The sequence below is a fragment of the Mobula birostris genome, chromosome 5 (assembly GCF_030028105.1).
Source record: "Mobula birostris isolate sMobBir1 chromosome 5, sMobBir1.hap1, whole genome shotgun sequence".
In the NCBI taxonomy this organism is placed as follows: domain Eukaryota; kingdom Metazoa; phylum Chordata; class Chondrichthyes; order Myliobatiformes; family Myliobatidae; genus Mobula; species Mobula birostris.
The window spans coordinates 428,103-443,727 of record NC_092374.1 but is presented as its reverse complement, the minus strand read 5'-3'; the positions used below and the strand labels follow the sequence as shown (position 1 = coordinate 443,727).

The window sequence follows — 15,625 nt, the reverse complement described above, 5'->3', positions numbered from 1 at the left end:
TTTAAAGTTCCAGTTACTGATGATATACTTGATTGGAGTGTGATGAACCAATTTGAAAAGCGAATTGCAGGTTTGTTGAAGTGGAATAGGAGTAATGGTGAACATAGAATAGTTCAACACAGTACAGACCCTTTAGCCTGTGATGTTGTGCATACTCCACAATTATTCTAACCCTTTCCTCCTACACAGCACATAACCATCCATTTTACATCCACGTGACTACAGTCTTAAATGTTCTGACTGTATCAGCTTCTATCACCGTCCCCAGTAATGTGTTCCATTGTAAGAAAATGTACCTCTGACATCTCCTTTAAACTTTGCTCACCTTCAACGGATGTACTATGGTATTGGCCATTTCTACCTTGGTTGAAAGGTGCTGCCTGTATACTCTATCTATACTTAAACTTATACATCTCAGTTGAAGTCAACTCTCATCCTCTCTTACTCCAAAGAGAAAAGCCGTAGTATGTTTAACCTCTGCTCATAATTCAGACAGTACCTGGGAGCTGGTTGTGGATTACAAAAGGAATGGAGACGGGCTAACCCCTCTTGACATCAATGGATCTGGGGTTGAGAGGGAACACAACAGCGCCTCTTTCACCTCAGATGGTTGAGTAAGTTTGGTATGGGCCCCCATTTCCTAAGAGCTTTCTACAGGAGCAGAATTGAGAGCATCCTGACTGGTTGCATCACTGCCTGGTATGAGAACTGTACCTCCCTTAATCACAGGACTCTACATGCTGAGCTCGTCAATTTCATCGACTTTACTTCTAACTTCCACCCAGCCCTCAAATTCACTAGGTTTATCGCGGACACTTCTCTCCCCTTTCTCGATCTCTCAGTCTCCATCTCTGGAGACAGACTGTCCACTGACATCTTCTACAAGCCCACTGACTCTCATAACTACCTCAACTATACCTCTTCCCACCCCGCCACATGCAAAAATGCCATTCCCTATTCCCAGTTCCTCCGTCTCCGCTGCATCTGCTCCGAGGATGAGGTTTTCCGTTCCAGGACATCTCAAATGTCCTCTTTCTTTAAGGATTGTGGTTTCCCTTCTGCTGTCATCAATGATGCCCTCACCCGCATCTCCTCCATTTCCCGCACTTCGGCTCTCACCCCATCCTCCTGCCATCACAACAGGGACAGAATTCCCCTTGTCATCACCTACCACCCCACCACCCTCCGGATCCAGCACATTATCCTCCGCAACTTCCGCCACCTTCAACAGGACCCCACCACTAAGCACATCTTTCCCTCTCCACCCCTCTCTGCTTTCCGCACGGATCGGTCCCTCCGCAACTCCCTGGTCCACACGTCCCTCCCCACGGATCTCCCACCCGGCACTTATCCCTGTAAGCGCAAGTGCTACAGCTGTCCCTACACCTCCTCTCTTGCCACCATACAGGGCCCCAAACAGTCCTTCCAAGTGAGGCAACACTTCACTTGTGAGTCTGTTGGGGTCATCTGCTGCATCCGGTGCTCCCAGTGCGGCCTCCTGTACATCGGTGAAACCCGATGCAGATTGGGGGACTGCTTCGTCGAGCACCTCCGCTCCGTCCGCCACAACAGACAGGATCTCCCAGTAGCCACCCACTTCAACTCTGCTTCCAACTCCCATTCAGATAAGTCCATACATGGCCTCCTCTACTGCCATGATGAGACTAAACTCAGGTTGGAGGGGCAACACCTCATATACCGTCTAGGTAGTCTCCAGCCCCTTGGTATAACATAGAATTCTCCAACTTCCGGTAATACCCTCCCCCACCCTTCCTCTATCACTATTTCACTCTGCCCCCTCCCTCATGGTTCTGCCTCCTTCTACTACCCATTGTGTTTTCCCCTATTCCTTCTTCACCTTTCCTGCCTATCACCTCCTGCTTCCCCCCACCCCCACCCCTTTATCTTTCCCCTTACTGGTTTTTCACCTGGAACCTACCAGCCTTCTCCTTCCCACCCTCCCCCCACCTTTTCTCTAGGGCCTCTGCCCCTTCCCTCTTCAGTCCTGATGAAGGGTTCCGGCCAGAAACGTCGACCGATCTTTTCCACGGATGCTGCCCGACCTGCTGAGTTCCTCCAGCGTGTTGTGAGTGGTGCGGACAGCCCGGCGCATCTGTAGTTGTGAACTTCCCATGATTCAGGACATTTACAGAGACAGGTGTGTAACAAAGGGCCTGAAGGATCACTGGGGACCCAAGTCACCCCAACCAATATCTATTCCAGCTGCTACCATCCGGGAAACGGTACCACAGCATAAAAGCCAGGACTAACAGGCTCAGGGACAGCTTCTTCCACCAGGCCATCAGACTGATGAACACGCTGATTTGAGAGTACTCAATATTACATTGACTGTTCTATTTATTATAAATTATTATAAATTACTATGATTGCACATTGAATACTTAGATGGAGATGTAACGTAAACATTTTTCCTCCTCATGTAGGTGAGGGATGTAAGAAACAAAGTCAATTCAATGGTAAATCAACTCTGCACCTTCTATAATTCTTTCACATCCTTCCTATAATGCAGTGAACAGAACTAAGCATAATACTCCAGCCAGAGTTTTGTAGAGCTGCAACATAACCTCGCAGTTCTTGATCTCAGACCCCCGACTAATGAAGACCAGCACACAATATGCCTTCTTAAACCATCCTTTCAGCTTTTGCAGCAACTTTGAAAAATCTATAGACTTGTATCCCAGATTGTTTTGTTCTTCCACACTGCTGAATCCAGCCATTAACTTTGAACTCTGCCTTCAAATTCGATCTTCCAAAGTGTATCACTTAACACTTTTCTAGATTGAACTCCATCTGCCACTTTTCCACTCAGTTCTGCATCTTGATTATATTCTATTGTAAACTATGACAACCTGTGCAGGCACATGGACGTCAGCAAGTTAGACCGGTGGGAAGAGTTTATAAGGAAATCATTTTTTCTTCAGCGGTTTGATCGAGGCATGTCTGTGCAGGCGTGTGGACATCGGTGAGTTAGACTGGGGGGGAAGAATTTAAAAGAACAGCGTTATAGCTCTATTTCAATGCAAGGAGTATTGTGGGGAAGGTTGACGAGCTGAGGGCGTGGATTGAAACATGGAATTACGACATTATAGCCATTAGTGAAACTTGGCTGCAGGAGGGGCAGGACTGGCAGCTTAATGTTCCAGGGTTCCGATGTTTCGGATGTGATAGAAGCAGAGGAATGAAGGGTGGGGGGGTGGCATTGCTAGTCAGGGAAAATGTTACAACAGAGCTCAGGCAGGATAGATTAGAGGGCTTGTCTAACAAGGCCATATTAGTGGAGCTGAGAAACAGGAAAGGTATGACCACATTAATGGGGTTGTATTATAGACCACACAATAGTCAGTGAGAATTGGAGGAGCAAATCTGCAGAGAGATAGCAGACAACTGCAGGAAACATAAAGTAGTGATCGTTGGGGATTTAAATCTTCCACATATTGATTGGGATTCCCATACTGTTAAAGGTCTAGACGGGTTAGAGTTTGTAAAATGTGTTCAGGAAAGTTTTCTAAATCAATATTTAGAGGTACCAACTAGAGAGGATGCACTATTAGATCTCCTATTAGAAAATGAGTTAGGACAGGTGACGGAAGTGTGTGTAGGGGAACATTTTGGTTCCGGTGATCATAACACCATTAGTTTCAACTTGATCATGGATAAAGGTAGATTTGGTCCTCGGGTGAGGTTCTGAACTGGAAAAAGGCCAAATGTGAAGAGATGAGAAAGGATCTCAAAAGCGTGGATTGGGACAGGTTGTTCTCTGGCAAGGATGTGATTGGTAAGTGGGAGGCCTTCAAAGGAGAAATTTTGAGAGTGCAGAGCTTGTATGTTCCTGTCAGGATTAAAGGCAAAGTGAATAAGAATAACGAACCTTGGTTCTCGAGGGATATCACAACTCTGATAAAGAAGAAGAGAGAGTTGTATGACATGTATAGGAAACAGGGAGCAAATAAGGTGCTTGAGGAGTATAAAAAGTGCAAAAAAATAGTTAAGAAAGAAATCAGGAGGGCTAAAAGAAGACATGAGGTTGCTTTGGCAGTCAAAGTGAAGGATAATCCAAAGAGCTTCTACAGGTATATTAAGAGCAAAAGGATAGTAAAGGATAAAATTGGTCCTCTTGAAGATCAGAGTGGTCGGCTATGTATGGAACCAAAAGAAACGGGGGAGATATTAAACGGGTTTTTTGCGTCTGTATTTACTGAGGAAACTGGCATGGAGTCAATGGAAATAAGGCAAATAAGTAGTGAGGTCATGGAACCTATACAGATTGAGGAGGAGGAGGTGCTTGCTATTTTGAGGCATATCAGAGTAGATAAATCCTCAGGACCTGACAGGGTATTTCCTCAGACCTTGAAGTAGACTAGTGCTGAAATTGCAGGGGCCCTGGCAGATATATTTAAAATGTTGGTATCTACGGGGGAGGTGCCGGAGGATTGGAGGATAGCTCATGTTGTTCCGTTATTTAAAAAAGGTTCTAAAAGTAATCCGGGAAATTATAGGCCAGTAAATTTGATGTCGGTAGTAGGTAAATTATTGGAAGGAGTACTGAGAGATAGGATCTACAAGTATTTGGATAGACAGGGACTTACTAGGGAGAGTCAACATGGCTTTGTGAGTGGTAGGTCATGTTTAACCAATCTATTAGAGTTTTTCGAGGAGGTTACCAGGAAAGTGGATGAAGGGAAGGCAGTGGATGTTGTCTACATGGACTTCAGTAAGGCCTTTGACAAGGTCCCGCGTGGGAGGTTAGTTAGGAAGATTCAGTCGCCAGGTATACATGGAGAGGTAGTAAATTGGATTAGACATAGGCTCAATGGAAGAAGCCAGAGAGTTGTAGTGGAGGATTGCTTCCCTGAGTGGAGTCCTGTGACTAGTGGTATGCCACAGGGATCATGGAGGAGATTGCTGAGCCTCTGGCAATGATCTTTGCATCACTTAATGGGACAGGAGAGTTTCCGGAGGATTGGAGGGTTGCAAATACTGTTCCCTTATTCAAGAAAGGGAGTAGAGATAGCCCAGGAAATTATAGATCAGTGGGTCTTTCTTCAGTTGTTGGTAAGTTGATGGAGGAGATTCTGAGAGGCAGGATTTATGAATATTTGGAGAGGCATAATATGATTAGGAATAGTCAGCTTGGTTTTGCCTTACGCACTTGATTGAATTTTTTGAGGATGTGTCTAAACACATTGACGAAGGAAGAGCAGTAAATGTAGTGTATATGGATTTCAGCAAGGCATTTGATAAGGTACCCCATGCAAGGCTTATTGAGAAAGTAAGTAGACGTGGGATGTAAGGGGACCTTGCTTTGTAGATCCAGAATTGGCTTGTCCACAGGAGGCAAAGAGCGATTGTAGATGGGTCATATTCTGCATGGAGTTCAGTGACCAGTGATGTGCCTCAGGGATCTGTACTGGGACCCCTTCTCCTTGTGATTTTTATAAATGACCTGGGTGAGGAAGTGGAGGGTTGGGTTAGTAAACTTGCTGATGACACAAAGATTGGGGGTGTTGTGGATAGTGTGGAGGGCTGTCAGAGGTTACAGCGGGACATTGATAGGATGCAAAATTGGGCTGAGAAGTGGCAGATGGAGTTCAACCCAGATAAGTGTGAGGTGGTTCATTTTGGTAGGTCAAATATAAGGGCAGAATATAGTGTTAATGTAAGATTCTTGACAGTGTGGAGGATCAGAAGGATCCAAAGGACACTGAAAGCTGATGCACAGGTTGAGTCTGGTTAAGAAGGCATTGGCCTTCATCAACCGTGGGATTGAGGTTAGGAGCTGAGAGGTAATGTTGCATCTATATAGGACCCTGATCAGACCCCACTTGGAGTACTGTGCTCAGTTCTGGTCGCCTGGCCTGCTGCGTTCACCAGCAACTTTTATGTGTGTTGCTTGAATTTCCAGCATCTGCAGAATTCCTGTTGTTCACAAGGATGTTGCTGGATTGGGGAGCACGTCTTATGAGAATAGGCTGAGTGAACTCGACCTTTTCTCCTTGGAGCGGCGGAGGATGAGAGTTGATCTGATAGAGGTGTATAAGATGATGAGAGGCATTGATCGTGTGGATAGTCAGAGGCTTTTTCCCAGGGCTGAAATGGCTAGCATGAGAGGGCACAGTTTTAAGGTGCTTGGAAGTAGATATAGAGGAGATGTCGGGTCAGATGTCGTTTTACCATCGTGGAATCTGGAGTACTTCGTAATTACCTTTTCTCTACGTTTCACCCTGGGTTACAGATTTCTCTCTCCCATCATTCATTCCGTGGATGAACTGAACTTTCCTACTTTACCATCTCAAGATTCTAAGCTTTGTTTCTCCAAGCTTAACTTAGTTTGGGAGCTATATTTACACACATATATACACATAACACTGTTAACATTTGTTTATCTTGGTTAAGTTACGATATTATAAGTAGACACTAATACAGATAGTGGTTTTAACATTAAAACCCGACTCAGTGTGAAATCTCTTGCTGCTGGTTTATTTCAAAACGTTACAGTTCGTAACAATAGGTAGATGGAGCTTAGAAAAATAGAGGGCTATGTGTAACCCTAGGTAATTTCTAAAGTTGGCACAGCATTGTGGGCCGAAGGGTCTGTATTGTGCTATAGGTTTTCTGTGTTTCTGTTCTCTGATCCTATGTCATGTCTTTCCATCAATAGAGCCACACCACTACCTATGCCTTCCTGCCTATCCTTTCGATACAAAGCATATCCTTTGACATTAAACTCCCAGCCTTCTCTCAGCCACAGCCAACTTCTAATTGTGCCACCAGTTCGTCCACCTTATTCCAAATGCTGCCTGCATTTAAATACAGCACCTTCAGACCTGCATTCTTCACCCTTTTGAATTTTGCCTCTGTAGTACAACATAACTCTTGCTCTGTCTGCAGTTGTACCACAGGGCCTGTATTGTGCTGTGGATTTTCTCCGTTCTATGTTCTAACCTTCAATGAAGAAAAGCGGAAAGTTCTGTGGGAGGGAAGGGTCAGATTGATCTTGCAGTGGATTGAAAGTAGGCATAACATGATGGCAAATAGGCTGGGCTGGGCTGTGCTGTACAGTTTTGTGTTCTATCCACAAGACCTCCATACTTTTGGTGGGCTACTGTTTATGACATATACAAATGATTTGCTTGATAACGTGGTTGCCATTAAGACAAAGCTTGAGATCACTTAGGTTACTGGGCACTTGGCATGCGCCACTAAAAAGAAGTTAGCTTTAACTGAAGCAGCTATTGTGAGAACAGACTGTGCGAATGGGCCAGTCTTAGAGTGAGGAGCTGAGATTTTGGCTGAACAGGTGGAGGCTAAGATAAGCAGTGGGAATGACAGTTAGGACAGTAGAGTGCTCCTCTTGTTGGATGTGGGAATACTAGGTAACCTCCAGTATCCCTGACAACTACATCTGCAAGAATTGTATCTAGCTGCAGTTTCTTACACACCACATTAGGGAACTGCCACTAGGCGAACTCCAGATCATTCAGGAAACTGGGGGGTTGATTGACAGGAGATACAAGGAGGTAATTCCACTTGGGGAATAGGACACAGGTTACTAGGTGACTGTCAGATTACCCTTGTGGCTATTCCCCTCAATAACAAGTAGACTATTTGGTATATTGTGTCAACACATCATTCCCCGCAACATCCACCATCACTAATAGGATCCTACCTTTACCTACCCTCTCTTCCTCCCCCCCCCCAACTCTCTGCTTTCATCAGGGGTTCCTCCCTCTGTGATTCCCTTGTCCATTCATTCCTCCGTACGACTCTACCTCCTGGCACTTATCCCAACAAGCAGCCTAAGTACTATAGCTGCCCAATCACCTCCTCCCTGCCCTCCATTCAAGGCCCTAAACAGTCCTTCCGGATGAGGCAACACTTCTCCGAATCTGCAGAGTCATCTATTAATTCCGGTGTTCCCACTGCAGCCTCCTCTACATTAGTAGACTTACTCTAAATTGGGGAAACACTTTGTCGAGCACCTCCACTTCATGGTGGCTAAACATTTCAATTCCAATTCCGGTTCTGACATATCGGTCCATGGCCTCCTGTTGTGCCATGATGAGGACACCCTTAATGTTGAGCAGCGACACCCTATGTTACCTTCCCCTTGTGTTCTTTGAGCCGCCTGGGACTGTACTCACTGGAATTCAGAAGAATTAGAGGCGATCTTATCAAAACATACAAAATTATGAAAGGGATAGATAAGAGAGAGGCAGGAAAGTTTTTTCTAGTGAAAGGTCAGACTAGAAGATGGGGACATAGCCTCAAGATTCAGGGGAGTAGAACGGAGATGAAGAGAAACTGCTCTGCCCAGAAGGTGGTGAATCTGTGGAATTCTCTGTCCAATGAAGCAGTGGAGGCTACCTCAGTAAATATATTTAAGACAAGATTGGATAGATTTTTGCATAGTCAGGGAATTAAAAGTTATGGGGAAAAGGCAGGTAGGTGGAGATGAGTCCATAGCCAGATCAGCCATGATCTTATTGAATGGCAGAACAGGCCCTACTCCTGCTCCTGTTTCTTAGTTCTCCTTCCCTTTCTCCTTTGGTCCATTGTCCTCTCCTATCAGATTCCTTCCTTATTTTTCCTCCCCACCTGGCTTCACCTGTCAACTTACAGCTATCCTCCTTCCCCTGCTCCTATATTTTTATTCTCTCCCCCCTCCCCGCTTCCTTTCCAGTCCTAAAGGAGGCTGTCAGCCCAAAATGTCAACTGATAGTTCATTCCCATAGATGCTACATGATCTGGGTTTCTTCAGCATTTTGTGCGATTTGCTTTGGATTTCCAGCATCTGCAGAATTTCTTGTGTTTAAGCAATGCTGGAGGAGCTCAGTAGGCTGGGCAGCATCGATGGGGAAAAAGTACAATTGACATTTCAGGCCAAGACTCTTTGGCAGCACTGGAGAGACAAAAAAGTTGAGGAGGAAAGTAAAAAGGTTGGGGGAGGGGAGGGAGAAACTTAAGCTGGTTGGTGAAACCAGGAGGGGGAGGAGAGAAGTGAAGAGCTGAGAAGTTGATTGGTGAAAGAACAAGATTAGTCAAATGGGCAGAAAAGTGGCAGATTGAATACAGTGTTGGGAAATGTATGATAATCCATTTTGGAAAAAGGAACAATAGCGCAGACTATTATCTAAATGGGGAGAAGATTCAAACCTTAGAGGTGCAGATGGACGTGGGAGTTCTCGTGCTAGACCCCCAAAAGGTTAATTTACAGGTTGAGTCTGTGGTAAAGAAGGCAACAGCAATGTTGGCATTTATTTGAAGAGGAATAGAGTATAAAAACAAGGAGATAATGCTGAGCCTTTATAAGGTACGTTTGGCCACACTATTGTCAACAGCTTTGGGCCCCAGATCTCAGAAAGGATGTGTTGTCATTGGAGAGAGTCCAAAGGTGGTTCTTGAGGGTTATTCTAGGAATGAAGGGGTTAACATATTCAGAGCGTTTGGCAGCTTTGGGCCTGTACTCACTGGAATTTAGAAGAGTGCAAGGGGGATCTCATTGAAGGCTACCGAATGTTGAAAGGACTGGACTTGATGGATGGGGAGAGGCTATTTCCTATCCAGAACTAGAGGGCACAGCCTCAAAGTTGAGGGGTGACCTTTTAGAACAGATAAGGAGGAATTGTTTTAGTCAGGGAGTAGTAAATCTGTGGAATACTCTGCCACAGTCTGCAGTGGTAGCCAAGTCTGTGGGTGTATTTAAGGTGGAAATTGATTGTTTCCTGATCAGTCATTGCATCATAGGGTATGGCGAGAAGGCGGATGTATGGGGTTGAGTCGTATCTGGAATTGGCCATGATGGATTGGTGGAGCAGACTCGATGAGCTGAATGGCTTAATTCTGCTCCTATGTCTTATGGTCTTAAGTGCTACACTTTCCCCTATGCCTCTTCCCTCACTACCATTCAGGGCCCCAAACAGTCCTTCCAAATGAGGCAACACTTCACCTGTGAGTCTTTTGGGGTCATATACCGTGTGCTGTTTGAGGAACAACATCTTATATTCTGTCTGTGTAGCCTCCAACCTGATAGCATGAATATTGATTTCTTGAACTAAGGGTAATTCCCCCCCCCCCCATCATCCCCATCCCTTTTTCCCTCCCTCACCTTATCTCCTTGTCTGCCAATTTCTGGTGCTCCTCCTACCCCCTCTTCCCCCACCCCCATCTCTACCTTTTCTTTCTTCCAGAGCCTTCTGTCCTCTCCTATTAGATTCCCCCTTCTCCAACCCTTCCAGCAATCAACTTCCCAGCTCTTTACTTCATCCCTCCCCCTACCTTTTAACTCTATTCCTCATCTTTTTTTTTCTCCAGGCCTGCTGAAGGGTCTCGGCCCAAAACATTGACTGCACTCTTTTCCATTAATGCTGTCTAGCCTGCTGTTCCTACAGCACTTTGTGTGTGTTGCGTGGATTTCCAGCATCTGCAGATTTTCTCTTGTTTGTGACAGCTCAATGTTTCAAGCTTCTGATTTAGACGTTCAGAGTATGTACTTCCATGAGATTCATTTTCTTGTGGGCATGCACAGTAAAATAAATAAAGAAGTAGAACAGAATTATTGAAAAACTACACATAGTTTACATCCGAATTGGAGAGACTAATATCCTAGCGGGAAGGTTTGCTAGTGCTGCGCTCTGGGGTTTAAGCTGGAGTTGCAGGGGGATGGGAACCAGAGTGCCCGAATAGTTAGGGGAGAGGTTGTGGAGGCAGGTGTTGTTAAGACCTCGGACAAAGCCAGGAATCAAAATGTTGAGCATAATGCAACTCATGTCCTGAGCTGCGTCTACTTCAATGCAAGAAATATCATTGGAAAGGCAGATGAACTCATGGATCAACACGTGGAATTATGATATTGTAATCATTAGTGAGACTTGGTTGCAGGAGGGACAGGACTGGCAGCTGAATATTCTGGGGTTCTGTTGCTTCAGATGTGATAGAGCGTGAGAGATTAATGGAGGTGGGATAGTCAGAGAAAATGTCATGGCATTGCCCAGTCAGGACACACTGGAGAACTCGTCTAGTGAGGCATTATGGGTGGAACTGAGAAATAAGAAAGGTATGATCACGTTAATGAGGCTGTATTACAGACTACCCAACAATCCTAGGATTTTGAGGATCAAATTTGCAGAGAGGTTACAGACTGTTGCAAGAAACTTATGGTTGTTATAGTCGGTGATGTTAACTTTCCACATCTTGACTGGGACTCCCATGTTGTAAAAGGACTAGATTGGATAAAGTTTGTCAACCGTGTTTGGAAAGTTTCCTTAATCAGTATGTGGAAGTCCCAGAGAGAGAGAGTGTGATACTTAATCTGCTGCTTTTTTTTATTTATTCATTTACGGGATGTGGGCATCGCCAGCGAAGCCAGCATTTGTTGCCTCTTCCTAGTTGCCCTTGAGAGGGTGGTGCCTTCTTGAACTGCTGCAGTCCCTGAGGTGTAGGTACACCCACAGTGCTGTTAGGGAGGGAATTCCATGATTTTGACTCAGCAACAATGAATGTTGGAATCGATTGTTAAGGATCTGGTTTCAGGGTACTTGGAGGCACATGATAAAATAGGCTGTAGTTAGCATGGTTTCTTCAAGGGAAAATCTTGCCTGACAAATCTATTATAGTTCTATTGTAGAATTATCAAGCAGGATAGACAAAAGGGAATCAGTTCATGTTGTGTACTTGTATTTTCAGAAGGCCTTTGATAAGGTGCCACACGTGAGGCTACTTAACAAACTATGAGCCCATGGTAATACACGGAAGATATTAGTATGGATAAAGCAGTGGCTGATTGGCAGGAGTCAAAGAATGGAAATAGAGGGAGTCTTTTCTGGTTGGCTGCCAGTGACTAGTGGTGTTCCACAGGGGTCTGTGTTGGGTCTGCTTCTTTTCACATTATATGTCAATGACTTGGATTATGGAATTGATGGGTTTGTTGCAAAGTTTGTGGATGATACTAAGTTAGGTGGAGGGGCAGGTAGTTTTGAGGAAGTAAAGAGGCTACAGAGGACATGGACAGATTAGGAGAATGGGCAAAGAAGTGGCAGATGGAATATGGTGTTGGGAAATGTATGGTCTTGCACTTTGGTAGAAGAAATAAATGGTAGATTATTTTCTAAATGGAGAGAAAATTCAAAAATCTGAGGCACAAAGGGACAACCTCAGAATAGAGGGACATCCTTTTAGAACAGAGATGTAGAGGAATTTATTTCTCCATAGAGTGGATAATCTGCAGAATTCATTGCCATAGGTGGCTCTAGAGGCAAAGTCTTTGTGAATATTTAAGGCAGAAGTTAATAGATTCTTAATTGGTTAAGATGAAGGAATATGGGGAGAAAGCAGGAGATTGAGGCTGAAAGGATTTATGGATCAGCCATGATGAAATGTCAGAGCATATTCAATGGGCCAAATGACCTTATTCTGCTCCTAGGTTTTGCGGTCTTATTTAGAGACTGATGGGAGTGAAAGTGGTAGTTCTGGGTTTGATTGCAACATTCAAGCGAAGTTTGGATAAGTACATGAATCGGAGGAGTGTGGAGGGCTATTATCCAAGTGTGGATCAATGGGACTAGGTAGAATAGCAGTTTGTAGGAGGAGGAGAAGATGGCGGTGCGATGCAGTGCACGCGGCTGCTCTGGAATGATACCTGTATTTATTAAGTAGGATACCGTGCACAATTCTGATTTGATGGAGACAGACGTGAGAGTGCGGAGGAACATCTGGAGAAATTTCTGAAATGCCTGCTTCGCTGCCGCTGGTACTGTGTGGTCTGGAGTCTCCGGAAGAGTAGTCCTCTGAGTCCTCGGCTTTGCTTGTTTTGGCGACGGGGACAAGGTCGAAGACGCTCGGCAGAGGATGGCGCTCGGGAGGCTGCATCGGAGGGGCTGGTCGGAGGCTCGAAGTTTTCGGACAGACTCAGTCGGTTGTGATCGGGTGCTTCCAATGCATCGGCAGTTGTCGGTGCCTGGAGGTTTACGGCAGGGGAGTTTCTCCCTTTTTGCCGCCTGCTATCGGGGACTGTAGGAGTCAATCGGGACTTGAGACTGCTTTTTTACCATGCCCATGGTCTGTTCTTTATCAAATTATGGTATTTTTTTGCACTGCTGTAACTGTATGTTATAATTATGTGGTTTTGTCAGTGTTAGTCTTTGGCTTGTCCTGATTTTGTGTGATATCACTCTGGAGGAACATTGTATCTTTTCTTAATGCATGCATGCATTTCTAAATGACAATAAACGAGGACTGAGTGTCCTCATAATCTAATCTAATCTAATAGATGAGCCAAAGGGCTGTAGTAACTATGATTTTATTTTTGTTTGTTCTAGTTATGAGAGGAGAATGCGTGTAGTGTGGGTTTGAAGCAAGAAGGGGAAAGGGATAAAATTATTATATTTCAATCTTCTTTTCCTAGTTTGAACAGATGTTGAAGCTTGCACAGTGCTCGACAGATGAACTCTTCAATATTGCCCTCTTCAACTGGCTGATCCAGGTTGATCTGACAGACAAGCTACTGGAGGTAAGGACCTGAAGACTAGCTCCAGATTGCTGACAACTGCTTGCCTTGTCTGATCAGTTATTTACACACAGTTGCTGTTACTGGAGTCGCTAGGGGTGCTGAAATATCCACATCCAATTTTGATCAGCCCCTTTTCTCTTGTTTTCTCTCAGGATCATTCCTTCTGGAACGCGCTTCTGAAACCCATGTAGAGCCTATCACATTGTCATGACACTTGCCTGTTTTGCCTTTCAGCCTGTAATCAAACTGCTCTCCCACACCTACACTCGCACTCACTCTGAACTCAACCTGTTTGCTTTTTTCCTTGCTCCAGAGCCATTGAACGAGATATCATTGCCTAGATGAACTATCTGCTCTCATTTATTGATTTTAAAGCTTTTTTTACCACCCCTCCCCCCCACATCTGACTGTATTCATCCCTGTTTGTTACATGGAATGATAGAACACAGAGGGTTGAGAGGTTTATAAAACCACAAGGGGAATAGGTAAGGTGGCCAGTCACACTGTTTACCTGAGTGCAAGGGAATCTAAAGCTAGAGGGTAGAGTAGATGTGGAGAGTATGTTTCCTATGGTGGGGGCATCTGACCAGAGGACACAGTCTCAGAATAGAGAGATGTCCATTTAGAACGGAGATGAAAAGGAATTTCTTTAAGCCAGAGAGTAGTGAATCTGTGGAATTCGTTGCCAAGGACAGCTACATTTAATTGGGTATATTTAAGGCAGAGGTTAATAGATTCTTTTATTAGTCAGGGCATGCAGGGAAATGACTTAGCCATGATGACGTCCTGGAAGAGGCTCAGTGAGCCAAATGGCCTGATTTTGCTCCGATATCTTATGTCCTTGTGCTCTTATTAATCTCGCTCCTGGCACTTACCCCTGCAGGCGGCCAAAGTGTTACACCTGCCCATTCACCTCCTCCCTCACCTCTACTGAGGGCCCTAAAATCTTCTGAGGTCACCTATTGTGTCCAGTGCTCCCGATTTGGCTTTCTCTGTATTGGTGAAACCCATTGTAAATTGGGGGGGGGGGGGGCTGATTCGTTGAGCAGCACCACTCCATACACCAAAAATGGTACTTCCCCGTTCACATACTTTTAAATTCCAGTCCCTTTTCTGACATGTTGGTCCATGAGGCCACACTCAGGGTGGAAGAGTAACACCTTATATTCCGCCTGGGTAGCTTCCAACCTGATGGTGTGAATATTGATTTCTCCTTCCAGTAAAAATATTTTGCTGTCCCCTTAGGTCCCCTCCTTCTTCCTTTCTATCATGGTCCACTCTCCTCTCCATCAGATTCCTTTCTCTCAAGCCTTTAACTTTCCCCAGCCACCTGGCTTCATCTATCACCTTTGAGCTATCTTCATTCCCCTCTCCCACCCAGCTTTTTATTCTGGCTTCTGCCCACTTCCTCTCCAGTACTGAAGGGTCTCGGCCCGAAATGTCGCTATTTTTTCCTTTCCATAATGCTGTCTAACCTGATGAATTCCTGCAGAATTTTGTGTATGTTGCTTTGAATTTCCAGCATCTGCAGAATTTCTCATGTTTATTGTATCTGAAAAAATCTTTGGTAGCCTCTTACATTATTAGCTAGCTTACCTTCATATTTTATCTTTTCTTTCCTTATTGCAATTTAGCTGCCTTTTATTGGTTTTTAAAACTTCCCAATCCTCTACCTTCCCATTAATTTTTGCCCAATTATATGCCCTCTCTCTTTCTTTTATGCCTTTGCTTTCCTTGTCAGCTCTGCCTTCTGAGTTGCTCCCAGAAACAGCCATTGCTGTTCTGCTATCATCCCTGTTAGTGTCCTCTTCCAATCAATTTTAGCCAGTTGCTCTCTCATGCCTCTGTAATTCCCTTTACTCCACTGTAATACTGATAAATCTGACTTTGGCCTCTCCCTCTAAACCGCAGGGTGAATTTTATCATATTATGATCACTGCTTCCTAAAGGCTCCTTTACCTTAAACTCCCTAATCAAATCTGCTGCATTACTCAACACACAATTCAGATATGCCTTTTCCCTAGTGCGCTCAACCACAAGCTGCTCTAAAAAGCCAACTTATAGACATTCTACCAATTACATCTCTTCAGATTCAGCACC

General features: G+C 44.7%; 1 protein-coding gene across 4 annotated transcripts in view; it reads left to right on the top strand.

Moving 5' to 3' along the window:
- The window catches only part of nup155 (nucleoporin 155), a 244,979-nt gene that overhangs the window by 201,138 nt on the left and 28,216 nt on the right, over positions 1-15,625 (top strand). For all 4 annotated transcript variants that reach the window (XM_072257447.1, XM_072257446.1, XM_072257449.1 and 1 more), the window contains one exon: positions 13,421-13,525. In XM_072257447.1, the coding sequence (XP_072113548.1) occupies positions 13,421-13,525 (105 nt within the window). The remainder of the gene's footprint in view (positions 1-13,420; positions 13,526-15,625) is intronic.